Source organism: Chinchilla lanigera, unplaced genomic scaffold (genome assembly GCF_000276665.1).
Source record: "Chinchilla lanigera isolate Chin_1 unplaced genomic scaffold, ChiLan1.0 scaffold00048, whole genome shotgun sequence".
NCBI classification, from domain to species: domain Eukaryota; kingdom Metazoa; phylum Chordata; class Mammalia; order Rodentia; family Chinchillidae; genus Chinchilla; species Chinchilla lanigera.
In genome coordinates, this window is record NW_004955449.1 from 3,812,363 (window position 1) to 3,827,995 (window position 15,633).

General features: G+C 35.8%; 1 protein-coding gene across 1 annotated transcript in view; it reads left to right on the top strand.

Moving 5' to 3' along the window:
- The window catches only part of Tlk1 (tousled-like kinase 1), a 145,845-nt gene that overhangs the window by 117,739 nt on the left and 12,473 nt on the right, over positions 1–15,633 (top strand). The window contains exons 13-14 of the mRNA XM_005393240.2: positions 11,292–11,389; positions 15,204–15,285. Of these exons, the coding sequence (XP_005393297.1) occupies positions 11,292–11,389; positions 15,204–15,285 (180 nt within the window). The remainder of the gene's footprint in view (positions 1–11,291; positions 11,390–15,203; positions 15,286–15,633) is intronic.

A 15,633-nucleotide genomic window follows, 5' to 3' on the forward strand; every position in this document is an offset into this window, starting at 1 on the left:
TCTCTTAGTGGTGCAGCAAAAGCAGCTGCTTTTTCTCAGTCTCTTTGTTTTCTCTCCTTGGCCTCCTCCTCATCATGGCTATAGAATACTGAGGAGGCAATTCTTACTAACATCTCAAGTGAGCTATCTGGGGTGAAAGGCATTCTTTGTAGCTTACAAAAGCTATTTTGCTAATGAATTTTATAAGGACCTATGCCTGATGTCCCATATAGAAAATTTACTAATTATTTTCTAACCACCCTTTGGTGATAAAGGGATAGTATATGCTTAGTTATTAAGTATAAATATAGCTATACTAAGTATATCTTTAGAGCTTTGCCTGGAGGGTTATTATTTTCTCATATAATAGTGAATTTTAAATGATCTTTTCTAATAATGACATTTTACATATACGCCTTGCTTTATGAAAATGTGTGATAGAGAATCCAAAATTTTAAAGCAGTTAAATTCAGAATTGACAGTTTGTATTATATAAAGTATACTTTTGAAAAGGCTTCAGAGGAGGATTTGGTTTTGTTTTTGGTTGGTTGGTGATTGTTTTTAAAGCTTTCAGGGTACTTTGAAAATATTTGCTTTCTACAAAAAATACTTTTATTTTCTAAAGTAAAGAGTGCTTATGTGTCTAGTTACTACATAAACATTTGCAAATGTTACAGAATATCTCACCTTCTGTTCTAACTTCCATCTTATCTTCTTTTCCAGTGTTTGGCTTTTACATTTTTCATATTTACTTTCTTTCTAATAATTATCCTTTTCATAATCCTTTTTCCTGCTTTTTTTTCAGCCTGTGTCAAATTTACTGAGCAGTCTTAGATTTCTAACTTTATCTTCTTCTTAACCAATTTACAACATAACTTTTCTTTGGCCTCCATCATGGAATATTTTTGGAGAGTGATCAACTAATAATGCTGAAACGTACCCTCATATCTTGAATACTCATTTTTTGTTCTGAAAGACTTGTTTTGGGTGAGAAGAATGAATGCATTTATGAAGGAAGTTGCAAGTGGTACAGAGAACAAAACTGAGCAAGTACTGTCATGTTATAGCACAAATACATAATAGTAGTTGCCTACCTACAACTGGGTATTTACTTTTGAGTTGTACAATAAAAAAATAATAAGCAATAAGTTACATTATTAAAAATAAGCTTCTAATCCACAGTTGGAAAATAATTCATTCTGTTTTCTGAAAAATAGACTAGACATGCACTTAACACACAGAATCAAGAGAAAAGATGTTACCATCTGTATCTTACTAGTTTCACATGCTTCTGTCATTAGGCTGACACAAAGTATAGCCCAGCTTGTAAGTATATAGCTTCTACCATAGACTGGATCTGATCTGTGAATATCTGCTGTTCATGTTACCTGCACAGTTATTGCCAAGTTTAAGGTTTAGAGTTAGAACCTGGAATGCCCTTGAATTAGCAAGTATGACTCTATTAATCTCTCTCACTATTCCTTTAATAAACTCTTAAGCAGAATTAATTATTAAATTTGTTAGCCAGAAGTATAAACCTTCATTAAGGAAGCTCATGCTGGATGAATTTACAATAAGAGGCCTGTTTACTTTTTCTTGAAATGGGTAATTCATGTTGCACATTGTATTTGATGATAGTAATTATAATTGAGTAGGTAAAATGAAATATGAAAAAGTTCATTTACTACTGAATAAATCTTAATGTTCAGTTCATGTTCTATACTACTCTGTTGTTAGCAAAATAAGAAGTCCAGAACTGTTACAGTGTGATAGACTCAGGCAGAAACTTCCAAAAGTAATACATGGCTGAAATAAATAGATGTTTCCAGTAGCCACCAAAATGTAAATGTAAACTTTACCTAAGGACCTATTAGTTTCGTCTTCTGAGATGGAGAAAATCATTGTACGGCATTGCCCTTTTTCTCTATATCAAGAATTCTTTACTACCCTGTTTTAATTGTTAGCAGTCTATGTAATCATTGTTCATTCCTTCATAAGTGATTTATTTCCCCACTCTACCTGATGCCATTAGTCCCATTTCAAGAGAATTACATACTGTTACATTTTACAAACTCTTACAAAGTTTTTTGAGGGGGTAGCGGGGAGGACTGTTGATACAAGGTCTTACTATGTAGCCCAAGCTGGCCTCAAACTCAAGATGATCCTCCTGCTTCAGTCTCCTGAGTGCTGGGATTACAGGCGTGCACCACCATGCCTGGCAGAAGTTTTAACCATTTCTGTGTGAACATTAATTTTAACTTTTTGAATGCTAAGGTCTTCTTGTCTGAAATGCAGTGTGTGAGTAACAAAGCCAGAACTCGAAATTTTTGTTACCCGTATTTTAGTGGCTATATCTTCGTGCTTTATTTTTTGAATTATTTTGTTGTAGGTGAATAGCAAATTGTTCTTTGTATTCAGAAGAATTCATTTGTAGCTCGTCGCATATCTCTTAGGGTGTGGGGGGAGTATAGGGAGTGTATGCTACTCCCTATGTTTTTGGGAAGCACACTATTTCATCCCATTACAGATAAAGAACAGCTTTAAGTCAATTGTTTGTCATGCACTTTTCTTTTTCTTTCTCTTTCTTTCCCATATTTTCTTCCTTAGAAACTACGTTGGTGATTGTTTTATCAGTGAGACTTTTCCTTTATTACTAGCTAATATATTGATTTTCATGTTGTTTATTTTTTAAAGGTCAATAAAGCACATTTTGATAAAAAGTATAGATCAAATAATTTTATAAAGATTTCATAGAATTAAAATAAAACAAGTATATAATAAGACATACATTAACTTTTTGTTATTCTTGAAATTATTTCAAAAAGAAAATAATTTGTTCCCAATAATTACACACACTTCCCCAGTTATCACTTACTAAAAAGAGAACAATTTCCTATCTTACCAAGTTGTTTCTCCAAGGCAAAACTACTAACAATCCCATTTTATGTACCTATTCCCCATGTGAAATATGGTGGTTTAAGGAAACTAATCACATACCAGTTCATCCTGTCTTGATAAATTCTAGTTATGGGAAACAGTTTTATCTTTGAGATTTGGGGAACCTCTACTAAGTTATTTATATAATCAGATCATTATTTTGGAGTTGAAGACAGCTGTGTGGATGTGCTTTCAAGGACTGTTACTGAAGTAACGTACAATGAAAAAATCCTGGAAAAACCAATTTCCTTATAATAGGTTCTCTTTGTAGTTATAATGTTTTCTAAAAAATACAGTACTACTCATAAAACATGAGGACATAGAATTTAAAAAGTTATTAGGACCATGAACTATGTCTCCATATTACTGTTACTCAAATTTAAAATATGAACAGCATGTGGCTATGAATTGCCATTTTTTTTCTAGCCTTCAAACTTTGTTGTCTTGTTGATTTGAAAAATCTGATTATTTGGAGAGAATGCATATAGAAAGTTGGACATCTCAGTATTGAATATTACATAGTACAGAATAGTAAAGTAGGGATTGGCTTTAATGTGTGTTTTGATGTGTGTGTATATCTGTGTGTGTGTGTGAAAGAGGAGAGAATATGTTTGATTTATAACCCTAATTATGAATACTAGAAGTTTTACTAGAAAAACAACCAATTTGTAATTGAAACAGGAAAACAGGATTAATCAAGAATCATCAGCACCAACACAAATGTATCTTTGCAGACCGAAGGAATCAGCTAAACAGTTTACAGTCATCTCAATCTCTACTAAAACAAATCACATCCAACATGCCACCTGACACCATTTCTTTCTCTCTCTCTCCTTTGCTCCTTGCGATGTGGCATTCATCTCTCCTTGTGCCTCCGTTCTGAAGAGATAACAATATAGCAACAACTCTGCCATTGAAATCCTGTTCTCTGACTGATTTTGGCACCTGCAAAGAGAAACAACCAGTAACAGGCAGCAGCAACATCAGTATTAATCTTCCATGATGAAATCTTTACAGGTCAAGAACAAGTACACAGCTCTTTGCTCACTCCTTCACAGTGGACCATGCAACTAGTTGAAATGGAAGACAATGGATTGTCTGCAAGCCTTTTGAACAGTGGAGAATACAGGGCGTTGGTTTTAGGTGAATTGACCCCCAAATATTCTTGAAGTTTACTATCCCTTTTGGTTTTTTAGAATACCACTGTCATCTGATTTGTCAGACTCCTAGTATGACCACAAAGAGCAAGTTTGTGTGTGTAACATTTCCCGTCACTTTAGGTGTGAATGAAAATAATGAGCAATATAATGCTAGAGAGCACCATCTTTACATCTATGTGTTCACCTTTGTATTTGTGGCCATAACCAGCAGAAATCTTTTCAGAATTCTTCTCTCAATTAGAGATGAACACATTGTGTGATACACAAGATGCTACTTGTATAGGCAGTAGATTTCAGTGAAATTCTGGTTGGGAAGCACTGTACTTGGAAGAGTCACAGTTAAGCCTGTAAAGAATGCTATGAGGTTCCTGACTTCTTGGTGCCTGTGGATGAGAAAGGTGCTGAGAAGCGTATTGGAATTCTTCACTTGACATTTTGTTCCTACTGCTTTCCATTTAAAAATTGGTAGACTAGAACTAGGGGTACTGGTGCACACCTGTAATCTCAGCACTCTGGGAGGCCGAGGCAGGGTGATCACAAGTTCAAGCCCATCCTGGGCTATTCAGCCATTTAGCAAGATTTTGTCTCAAAATAAAAACAGAAAAGGACCTGGGCTGTATCTCAGTGCAAAGGCTCTGGGTTCAGTCTGTCATACCAACTCCAAAAAAGGTGTGGCCTGTAAAAGAGGCCTGTGGTGAGAGAACATGGAACTAGCTGTGGATGGGAAATGTTCAGTTTATATTCCTCCTCCTCCACTATAAGAACTGATAAACATTTGTAGTTCTGATGTTCAGAAATCATGTTTCCCATCACTTAGTGCAGAGTTTGTTTCATTCAGGTTTCTAAGTTCAGTTTAGAGGATCACTGTTTCACAAAAGATAGAAAACAGTTTCTTGGCTACCAAGTTCTCTGAATCAAAACTAAAGTCCCTCCCATTTATATGTACATTTGCATTCAGAGTATAGCAGACGAGGCTTTTCCCATTTGGGGGTAGAAATTAAGTGTTTTCAAACTGCAAAAATGTACATTGCCTACTAGCATCCTGAAAAAAGGTTAAAAGGAAGCAGGAAACTAAGAGGAAGGACTACTGTATACCATACTAAAGCCTTGTACATGCGTGGGCTAGGGCTGGTGTCAACACTTTGTTTAGTATTTAACATTAAGGACTCTTGTCCCTGTAATACAGAAATATACAAGAAGGTCACTAAAAGCCAGGTATGGGGGCACATGGCAATTATCCAAGCACTTGGGGGGCTGAGGCAGAATAATTGCCAAGTTGCCAAGAATTGCCATTCTAAGCTCGCCTGTGCTGCATGGTAAATTCAAAGCCAGCCTGGACTCAGAAAATAAACAAGGCTATTGAATGTTTAAAATTTGCCATTTATTACAACTTAATTTATTGGTGCTGAGGCAATTAGATGTTGTTTTGTTTAAGTAAAATGGAGGGACTGAAAACCTACGTATTTTAACAGTCATTCTCGATTAAGGTTGTTTCAGTGTAGCTGGGCCTGGTGGCGCATACCTGCAATCCAAGCACTCTGATAGACTGAGGCAGGATAATCACAACTTCAAGCCCAATCTGGGCAACTTAATATGTTAGTGAGATCCTGTTTCAGAACAAAAAATGAAAACAGGGCCAGAGATGTAGCTCAGTGAAATGGTCATAGGTTCAATTCTCAGTACCAAAAGAAAAGCAAAAAAATGGTGCTGGATGTAACAGTAGATGCTTGTAATCTCAGCTATTCAGGAGGCTGAGGCAGGAGGACCTGAACCCTAACCCTGCCTCAAAATAAAAATAAAAAGGTCTGGCACTATGGAGCATTCTCTAGCCTGCATGAGGTGTTGGGTTCCCTAGTACTGTAAGGAATTTCAGTGTATATATTTATGTACTTGAAGAAAGAATAAAGCACCACTCCCCTCTCCTTTTAAAAAGAAATGAAGTGTGGATAAAGGAACACATTAATATTACAGGCTATAAGGTAATTTTCTTAGGTAGGTACACCTGAGGAAGATGCTTTATGCTCCCCTCAATAATGACCGGTTTGGTGATTCGGGTTGGAAGTGGACAAACACTTACATAGTTTGGAAAGAAAACATTGAAGAAATTTGTAAGTTTTGTCTCTTCTGTTACTACCTGTATCTTCAATCTACACAATCATACAAAAGCAGAAGTATGATTATAGAACAGTAGGCTTATAACGGAGATAAATTCAGGACTGCTTTGGATAGGTGTCTTTTGCTGGTGGTTATTGGTTGGTTCATATTTCTATTGCCTCATATTTTCTATGTACATATTTCATACTTGGAAAAAAGATTATAATAGAGTGACATGTAAGGATAAATCTGAAGTAAATGTTTCCTTTTTTATACACTGTCCTTTTTTCTTTTAGTTTTTAATAGTGCCTTTTCTTAATTTTACCTTTTACTTTCTTGGTTTAAATGCATTGTAAATAGTACAGTTTATGAAACTGAAAGGTTCTGGTGTGGGTTTGGGGTTTTTTTGAGGAGCTAGAGTTGTTAACTTCCAGGGGACTCTTCCTGTTACTCAAGTGAACCTGGCATTAAACTTGAAAATCTCTTTCTGAGTTTTCTGAGTGCCAAGTAACGTTATGTACTGTTGAGCAGACTGTGCCAGTCTGTGTGCTTTACGTAGCTTCCACCATTTTTATAATATAACATACAGAAATTATTTTCTTTCATGAATTCTCATAGATTATAGGCAAGCCAAGAATGCTGTATCAAAATACATCCTGGGCATCTAGCTCAGTGGTAGAGCCCTTGCTTAGCATGCAGGTTCCCACCCCAGCCCGACAAAAAAAAATAATTCTTAGCTTTATAAAAAGTCAGTTTTAGCTGGGTGCGGTGGCACATGCCTGTAATTCCAGTGCTCTGGAGGCTGAGGCAGGAGGAGCACCTTGAGTTCAAGACCAGCCTGGAGTACATAGCAAGACCCAGTCCCAAAAAAACAGACAAACAAATATAAAAAGTCAGTTTTTGCAAATTGAATTTGCTTGTGTGGGGAGTAACATGTAATACACATTTAGGTTTGCTAAATAACTTCAGACAGCTGTGTTTAAATTGGGAAGATATATTGGTTTACATGTGAAATCCATTTTATAACTAAGCTTTACAGCTTCAATCCCTATCTACGCCACTCTCAATAGTTTGAAAAACTGCAACCCTGGGAAATGCCCACTCCAAGTTGACCCAGCAGTTTTAACCTGTAATTGTACAGTTTCTACGTAACTACAACTTACTTTGGGCTTAGAGAGTTGAGCCAAGAGGATATTGAGTTACTAGAAGAGACGTTGATCACAGAAAGCATTTCTTTGCTGAAGGTCTGGTGAGAGACAAACTGTTTAGTGAAGTTGGTGTTGGGGTGTATCTTCTTTTTTATCTTCTTTATAAATTTTTCAAAATTAAAAAATATTGGGAGGTGGTGTTTTTGTAGGTGATTTAAACAAGGCAATATTGAGATCGGTTGTGTATATATGACTTGGTTTTTTATATAACTAATTCAGAACATCAGACCTTATTTTGAAGTACTTATAAAACTGCTATGGTATGTATTATTAAACTGTCTGTTACAGCTTTTTAAACAGAAAAGAGACATGACCATTTATTTTGTATTTGATCACTAGACCTACGTCCTTTTTAATTCAATCTATTTTTAGCTCATACCCCTTCCATATTGATATTTAGTATATTTACCAAATGCAGTTTAGCTGGCTGGATTACCTCTTTTATTCTACTAATGTGACCTAGCTTTGCCATGAATTTGAAGATTCATTCTGTGGTGATTGTAAACCCAGGTTTTCCTCACTTCTCCTGGATCCTCTGAAAAAGATTAATTTTCAGCATCGCCCACAGGCTAATGTCAGTCAGTCAAGAAGAGTGTAGCCTACAGGGTGGACTTTAGGAAATGATGTGTACCAAAGATGAATTAATTAAGGCTGCTGCTTTTGAGCCTGTTATGCCCTAGAACCAGAACAAAACTGGGCCATGCCCCTTCCTATGAGTAGAGGTACTAACCAGTATTGCCTGTAGCATTTGCTTAAAGGGATGTATGTCTATTAGTGTACTTAGCATGCATAACAAAGTACCACACTGCTTAAAAGAAATTTGTTTTCTCATTGGAGTCTTAAAAGTCTAAGATGAAGGTCTGGACTGGTTTGTTTTTGCTGAGGGCTTTCTTCCTGGATTACACATGACCTTGTTTCTGTGTTCCCAGGGAAGTGGTGGTAGTGGTGATGGCATTGGTGGCAGTGATTGCAGTGGTGCCACCTCCTTCATAAGGCCACTAATCCCATCATTGAGGGTCCCTTACTCATGATCTAGTCTAATACTAGCTACCTCTCCAGTGTGTCATCTCCAAATACTATCATATTAGGTGATTAGAGCTTCTGTATGAAGTGTGGGAGGAACACAAATATTTAATCCATAACAGTATATACCTTTCTTTTTTTCTTTCTTTCTCTTGGTGGAATTTCAGAGAAATTCCTTAGAGTTGCAGAATTATCTTTCCCTCAAAAGTATTTGTTTTAAGGGCTAAGACACCACCAAATACAAGCAGTTTTAAGCAACAAAATAAAACATGTAGGGCTGGGGATATAGCTCAGCGGCACAGCACCTGCCTGGCAAGCACACAGTCATGAGTTCAATTCCTGGTACCAAAAACAGAAAAGATAAAACATATAAACATATTCCACTGACTGTGATGGATTTATATCTATCTGTATATAAGAATCAACTACAGTTCCTTCCTTTAACATTTCTTCCTCAGTACCTAGAATCTAGTATTTCCTGAAGTTCTTCTGACATTTTTTTCCCAGTAGTAGTTTTTTTGTTTTTTTGGTTTTTTGGGGGGTCTTTTTGACAGGGTCTCACTATGCAGTTCAGGCTGGCCTTCAGCTCACCTTGTAACCCAGGCTGATCTCAAACTTGCGACAATCCTCCTGCCTCAGCCTCCTGAGTGCTGGGATTACAGGCATGCACCACCATGTCTGGCTCATAGGAATCATAACAATCCAAGATGAACAGTGTTTATCTGTGTTTTTACTTTGTAAGATTTTTATGGGACATATTTGTCATGCTTTATTTTGTGAGATTGGATCTAACATTGTCTAGACATAATGAAGATTGTACAACATATAAATTATGTGCATTAACAATCTAGTTGAATCCTACATATTTATGATACAGTAAAATTTATGTAAAGTGAGCACTGAAATACTGTCCCTATGACACAACTTCCTTCAAGTAAAAGCTAAAACGAACATCTCATCTGGTCTTCTAATAGCCTTGACATAATTTTATTAGATTATTTGGGATTTCACTAGCCTACCAACTGTTAGCAATCTGAAGAGAACAAGACTGCTTTCTAAATTCTGTCGTGTAAATGAATTAAAGTTCTTCCATACTCCTGGGTATATCTATATGGCCAGTTTCCTATTCTGTCTTATGTGACTAAATTAAAAACAACTACATGTGCATTAAATTTATTGTTACAAAGTTTTTAAATTCATAATGAGTCTTTGCTTATTAAATCTCCTAGGATTTCACCTTACCATTTTGTTCATTAAGATAAGAAATATTTGGGACAGAGTATATTAAATGAGAACATTTCAGTTAAATTTTAAAAAATCTATGTAGTATGTCTGTTTTAGAAATTTTTCTCAAATTCTAGAAAGGTTTCTTGTTATTTAAATATATCATGGCCAGAAATGTAGCTCAGCAGCACAGTGCCTGCCTGGCAAGCGCAAGGTCCTGAGTTTGATTCTTGGTACCAAAAAAATAAAAATAAATTTATCTTGAAATTGTCTATTTGTCATCTAATGCCTAATGTGTATTAAATATCTCTGCAAGAACAGTGTTGAATTGTATTTTAAAATAATTTTAAAAGTTAAATGGAATATAAATAATCTGTAAAGATCTATTTTCCTCATAATACTTACAGTATTCTTTTCAATTCAGGTCTTATGTATAGGTCTAACAGATTTTATAAAAATTGTGTTTGAATGACATAATTATATTTTCTTTCTTTTGTTTTAATTTTTTTTTATTTTTTGGTACTGGGAATTGAACTCAGGATCTTGAGCCTGCCAGGCAGGCACTGTGCCACTGAGCTATGTCCCTGGCCTATATTTTCAGTATATTTCAGAATTGCTAACTTTTTTAGGTGAGAGTTTTTTTATTGTCAAAAGATGTCAGTAAAAGAAAAGCAAAGGAGCTAATACAATAGAAAAATATTTAGATGTAATGTTTACAAATAACCTGTTTTCCATGTGGTCTGGATTTCTTAGGTACATACTAGGTCAAGGTAATCTGTATTATTTATTCCACAAATTCTTGTTCAAAAGTATTTTTTAATTGAGCACTTCTAGAAATTCCTACCGAAATTTAGTATATTTATGTCCATCCTTTAGTAACACTCAAATTTATATTCACAGAGGTGTGTGTTGAGAGTGAGACATGGGTGATACATATGCTTACTTGTTTTGGTGTCTAGATTAAATTTTTTCTAAATGTCTATTTTAAGAATGAAAAAATATTTTTATCAAAAAAATTAAATGGTGTTTCAACTACATTTCTTTAGGTCTTGCATACATCTGCTCTGATAACTGAAGATTCACCACAGCAATTAATAACTTTTTTATTTTAATGTCAGTTTAGCATTACAGGGAGATTTATCCAAAGTGAGTGGTCAGGTTATGAGTGAGTGTATTTGCATTCCAGATATTGAAAGGTCTAGGAATACTCTGTGGTTCTGTCTTCTTTCTTCCTCTTTTAATTATTAGAAAATATCTTCATTTTATTATTTTGTACTCATATATTTGTCTCTCTTAAGTTAAAATTCAGATGGACTAGGAAGAAAAATTGCAGCTCATTTTGTGTTATAGGTCAGCATCCAGAGTACCTTGCCGTCATGTTTAGTACAGACATTATAAAAATGGATTTCTTGTAGTACAGAATAAAACCCAGCATCTCATTAGGCATAGGTTTTTATATGGAGGATGGTTTCTTGAAATAGGCTTTTGCCTTATCTCCTTCTATCTTTCAGGCATTGAAAAGAACACTTTGGTCTTCTTTAACTCAGTGGTACTTTATAATGCACTGTTCTTCTCATCAGTGTAAAAAATTGATGCATGGGTAAAAATACCTTTTTTATATCACAAATAAATTGAGCTTGTTATAGTCCCCTCTCTTCCTTTTCAGGAAGAGGCAGAAATCCAGGCAGAACTTGAACGTTTGGAACGAGTCAGAAATCTCCACATACGGGAACTCAAAAGAATAAACAATGAAGATAATTCACAGTAAGTCATTATTTGTATTTTATAGTTGTATATGATAGAAGTCCTCATGCCCCTCCTCCATGGAGCGAATAAACGTGCTTGTTTCCTTGTCAAGCATCTCATCATACTTAGAAAAGGCCCAGAGTTTTCCCATGGCTTGGAAGCCCTTGTGTTATTGGTCCCTGGCCACCTCACCATCCCACAGTGCCATAAGCACAGTGTTTTCCTCAGACATGTCAAGCACATTTTCTCAGCTCAGGGCTCTTGTGATTGCCAGTCTCAACCAGAAATGATGATCTTCTAAATATCTTGAGTGGCTTAACTTTTTTACCTCACTTTTTATTTTACTCCAAATGTTCATTAGAGCAGCTGTCCCTAAAGCCCTCATTAAGTCCTTTTTTAACTCCTACCATCTTCCCGTATCTTGTTTTATTTTTTTCACAGTATTTTATCCCCACTGTATCTGGAATTATAAATTTATTTTCAAGTGAGCACGGGTTTAGTTTTGTTGTTTTATCTTCAGACCCTAGATCAGAGCCTAGCACTTGGTAGGCTCTTACATTTACTTAATAAATATTTGCTGACTGAGTACCAAAGTTAATGTTGTAGCAGTAGAGGAAAAACTTTCAATGAAAGTTACTCCAGTAAGCTAGTATCCAGCATTATGCAAGAATTTTGGAAGGAATGACAAAGAACTACAAGTTACAGTCTTTGCTCTTAATCCTTCATTATCAGAGTAAGCACCATAGGAAGGACATATTAAAGGAATTCAAAGTGGGGCTGGGGATTTAGCTGAGTGGCACAGCGCCTGCCCAACAAGCACAAGGTCGTGAGTTTGATCCCTGGTACCGGAAAAAACAACAACAACAACAACAAAAAACAAAAATAAAATAAAGGAATTCAAAGAAAAGAAAATCTGTGGGCTTATGGGAGCTTCATGAAGAAGATAGAAATGGAAATTAAACAAGGCACTATATGGATTTAATTGATGTAAAAGAGAGAAGTAGTGTTATTTTACACTTTGTCTTTAAGACTAGCAGCGTAACTTAAAACTTCATACTTGCCTTTCCTGTATTGGCCTGTAGTGATCAGTGAAAAATCATTACTCTCTTAATCCAGAAAACCCCACAGAGTTATGCAAATCAAGGGCTGAGGGCATGGTTCAATGATAGTGTGCTTACTTAGCATACACAATGTTGTGTGTTTAATCCCCCACATCACAAAAAAAAAAAAAAAAAAAGGAAAAGAATCAAAATCAAGAGATTCAAATCTTTGTGTTCACTTTAAGAACACCTGTGAAGGAGCTGGGGATTTAGCTCAGTGGCACAGCGCCTGCCTGGCAAGCGCAAGGTCATGAGTTCAATTCTCGGTACCGGAAAAAAAACCAAAAAACCAAAAAACCAAAAAAAAAGAACACCTGTGAAACTGCCCAGGCCAGCAAGGGTATGCGTATCAGAGAAGCCACCAAGTATCTGAAGGGTGTCACTTTAAAGAAGCAGTGTGTGTCATTCTGATGTTACAGTGGTAGAGTTGGTACGTGTGCCCAGCCCCAGCACTGGGGCTAGATACAGACTTGATAGCGCAAAACAGTGAATTTTTGCTGCACATGCTTTAAAATGCAGAGAATAATGTTGGACTTAAGGGTTTAGATATAGATTCTCGTTTTTTTGTGTTTTGTTTTTTTTTTTTTTTTTTTAACACATTCAGGTGAACACAGCACTCAGTATGCACCTGTACTTAGTCAAATCATGGTCAGATTTATCTGTACATGAGCTCCTCCTGCCATGTTGAGCTGATCCTCACTGAAAAGGAACCAGTTTTTCCTAAACCAGAAAAGGAGGTTCAAGAAAAAAAATAACAGAAGAAGCTAAAGAAACAAAACTTAACAGCACAGGGCTGGGGATGTAGCTCAGTGGCATAAGCGCCTGCCTGTCAAGCGCAAGGTCGTGAGTTCAATCCCCGGTACTGAAAAAAAAATAAAATAAAACCTTAACAGCACAGAATAAATTCAGCATAAAATAAACGGCAATAAAAGTTAAAGGAAAAAGCTTCAGGACTTAATATGAGCATCATAATCAGAAGTAGCTGGTTTCTGTTACGAAATATGAATATTTTGCTTATGGAAGTGTACCTATTTGTAATTACATATATATCTATAATTCATAAATATATAGATCATTCCATGTGTAAAGTGAATGGAAATAATGTAATTATGAAGTAATCTAAATTCTAAGTTCTATCAGGTTAAAATTTCTGCTAATACAGATGGGAAAAAACAATTTAAAATTAACTCATCCGAAAAGCTAGGTTCAGACTTTGTGGATATGATAGATTGATTAAAATAAAGTGAACTGCTGGGTGTGGTGGTGCATGCCTGTAATCCCAGCACTTGGGAGGCTGAGGCAGGAGGATCGTTGCCAGTTAGAGACCAGCCTGGGCTATAAAGTGAGCTCAAGGCCAGCCTGAACTGCATAGTGAGACCCTGTCTCAAAAAGACAAAGAAAAAAAACAAAAAAACCCCAGTGAATTATTAGAGATTTATAATGTATCGTAAAGCAGAAATCTCTTATTAATATCTTTTAAGAAAATCTTATACTATCAAACATATATGCAGTTTTTTAATAAGATAATAAAATGCATTCTATTTGCAGTTCAGACTATAAAAAAACTCTTAAAATTTTTTGAGCTATTTTTAATTTCAAAAGTGCATGCTTTGGAAGTATATTTTTCTGCAAAGTGCTGCCATGTGTTAACTGTTAATCTTAAGCAAGTGACTTACCCTTTCTGTGTAGCAGTACCCTCATCTGTAAGATAGACACAGTAGCAGGACCTACTTCATAGGGATCATTATTAACTAAATGAGTTGACACAGCTAAGTGTTTACTATGTAACAGGTAAGTGAAAGTTAAATAGTAAGAATACCAATAGTGTGACTTTTTTTTTTTTTAACAAGTTTTGTTTTTTTGGTTTTTTTATTTACTTTTTGTTTTTTTGAGACAGGGTCTTGCTATGCAGTTCAGGCTGGCCTTGAGCTTACTTTGTAGCCCAGGCTGGCCTTGAACTCACAACGATCCTCCTGCCTCAGCCTCCGGAGTGCTGGGATTACAGGTGTGCGTCACCACACCCAGCTTTTTAACAAGTTTTGAAAAATCCTTCCTTTTTACATTGATAAAATTTGACTTGGTAGAAATCTAAAGAGTAAAATTTAACCATGGACAAAGGCCTATTTATGAATATATTTTAATCATATGTCATTACTATATATTGTGATCAGTCATAGCTCTTAATATAAAAGTATATTTTTCAAGAGAAGTGATTTGTGAAGAATAAGTAGATAAGGGATTTTATATCAGCACAGTAATTGTTAGGTCTCTATGAGAATATATTAATTGATCATTATTCAGCTATAAAAGTTAAGCATTGTGAGCACCAAATCCTTGAGATAGATGATATTCATGCAGGTAGACTGGTAGAGAATGAAAAGAAGAATTGAGTGGAATTTGAAATTAACAGTAGAGTAACTGACAAAGAAATAGGTCCAAGTAGAATAAGACAAAGAAACTTCATAGCCAGGTGTGGTGGTGCACACCTGTAATCCCAGCGTTCTGGTTGCTGAGGCAGGAGTTTAAGGGCTGCCTGGGCTACATAGTGGGTTCAAGACTAGCCTGGGCTACATAGTGGGTTCAAGACTAGCCTGGACTACATAGTGAGACTCTGTCTCAAAAAATTAAAAAAAAAAAAAAAAAAGAGAGAGAGAGAATGTAACTTTAATATAGAAGGAACTTTCTTATGTGCCTTTAATGTGCCTGAGTGGATTTTCTCCCCTACTTTTAAGGTTCAAAGATCACCCAACGTTAAATGAAAGATATTTATTACTTCATCTGCTTGGAAGAGGTGGCTTTAGTGAAGTGTATAAGGTAATGTAAATTTTATTCTGTTCTTCACACTCATAAATGTATTAGTGTGAAGAATTAAGAGCATGTGAATAAGAAATACTTGTTTTAAGCCAGACATGGTGGCACACACCTGTAATCCCAGCACTCAGGAGGCTGAGGCAGGAGGATCGTTGCCAGTTAGAGACCAGCCTGGGCTATAAAGTGAGCTCAAGACCAGCCTGAACTGCATAGTGAGACCCTGTCTCAAAAAAGACAAAACAACAAAACAAAAGAAATACTTGTCTTTTCTTTGTTGATATTATGTCCTCAATGTAATTACCAAAAAGAGGGGTTATTGTGGCTTACATTGTCCGTCTCTAGAGTCGAAAC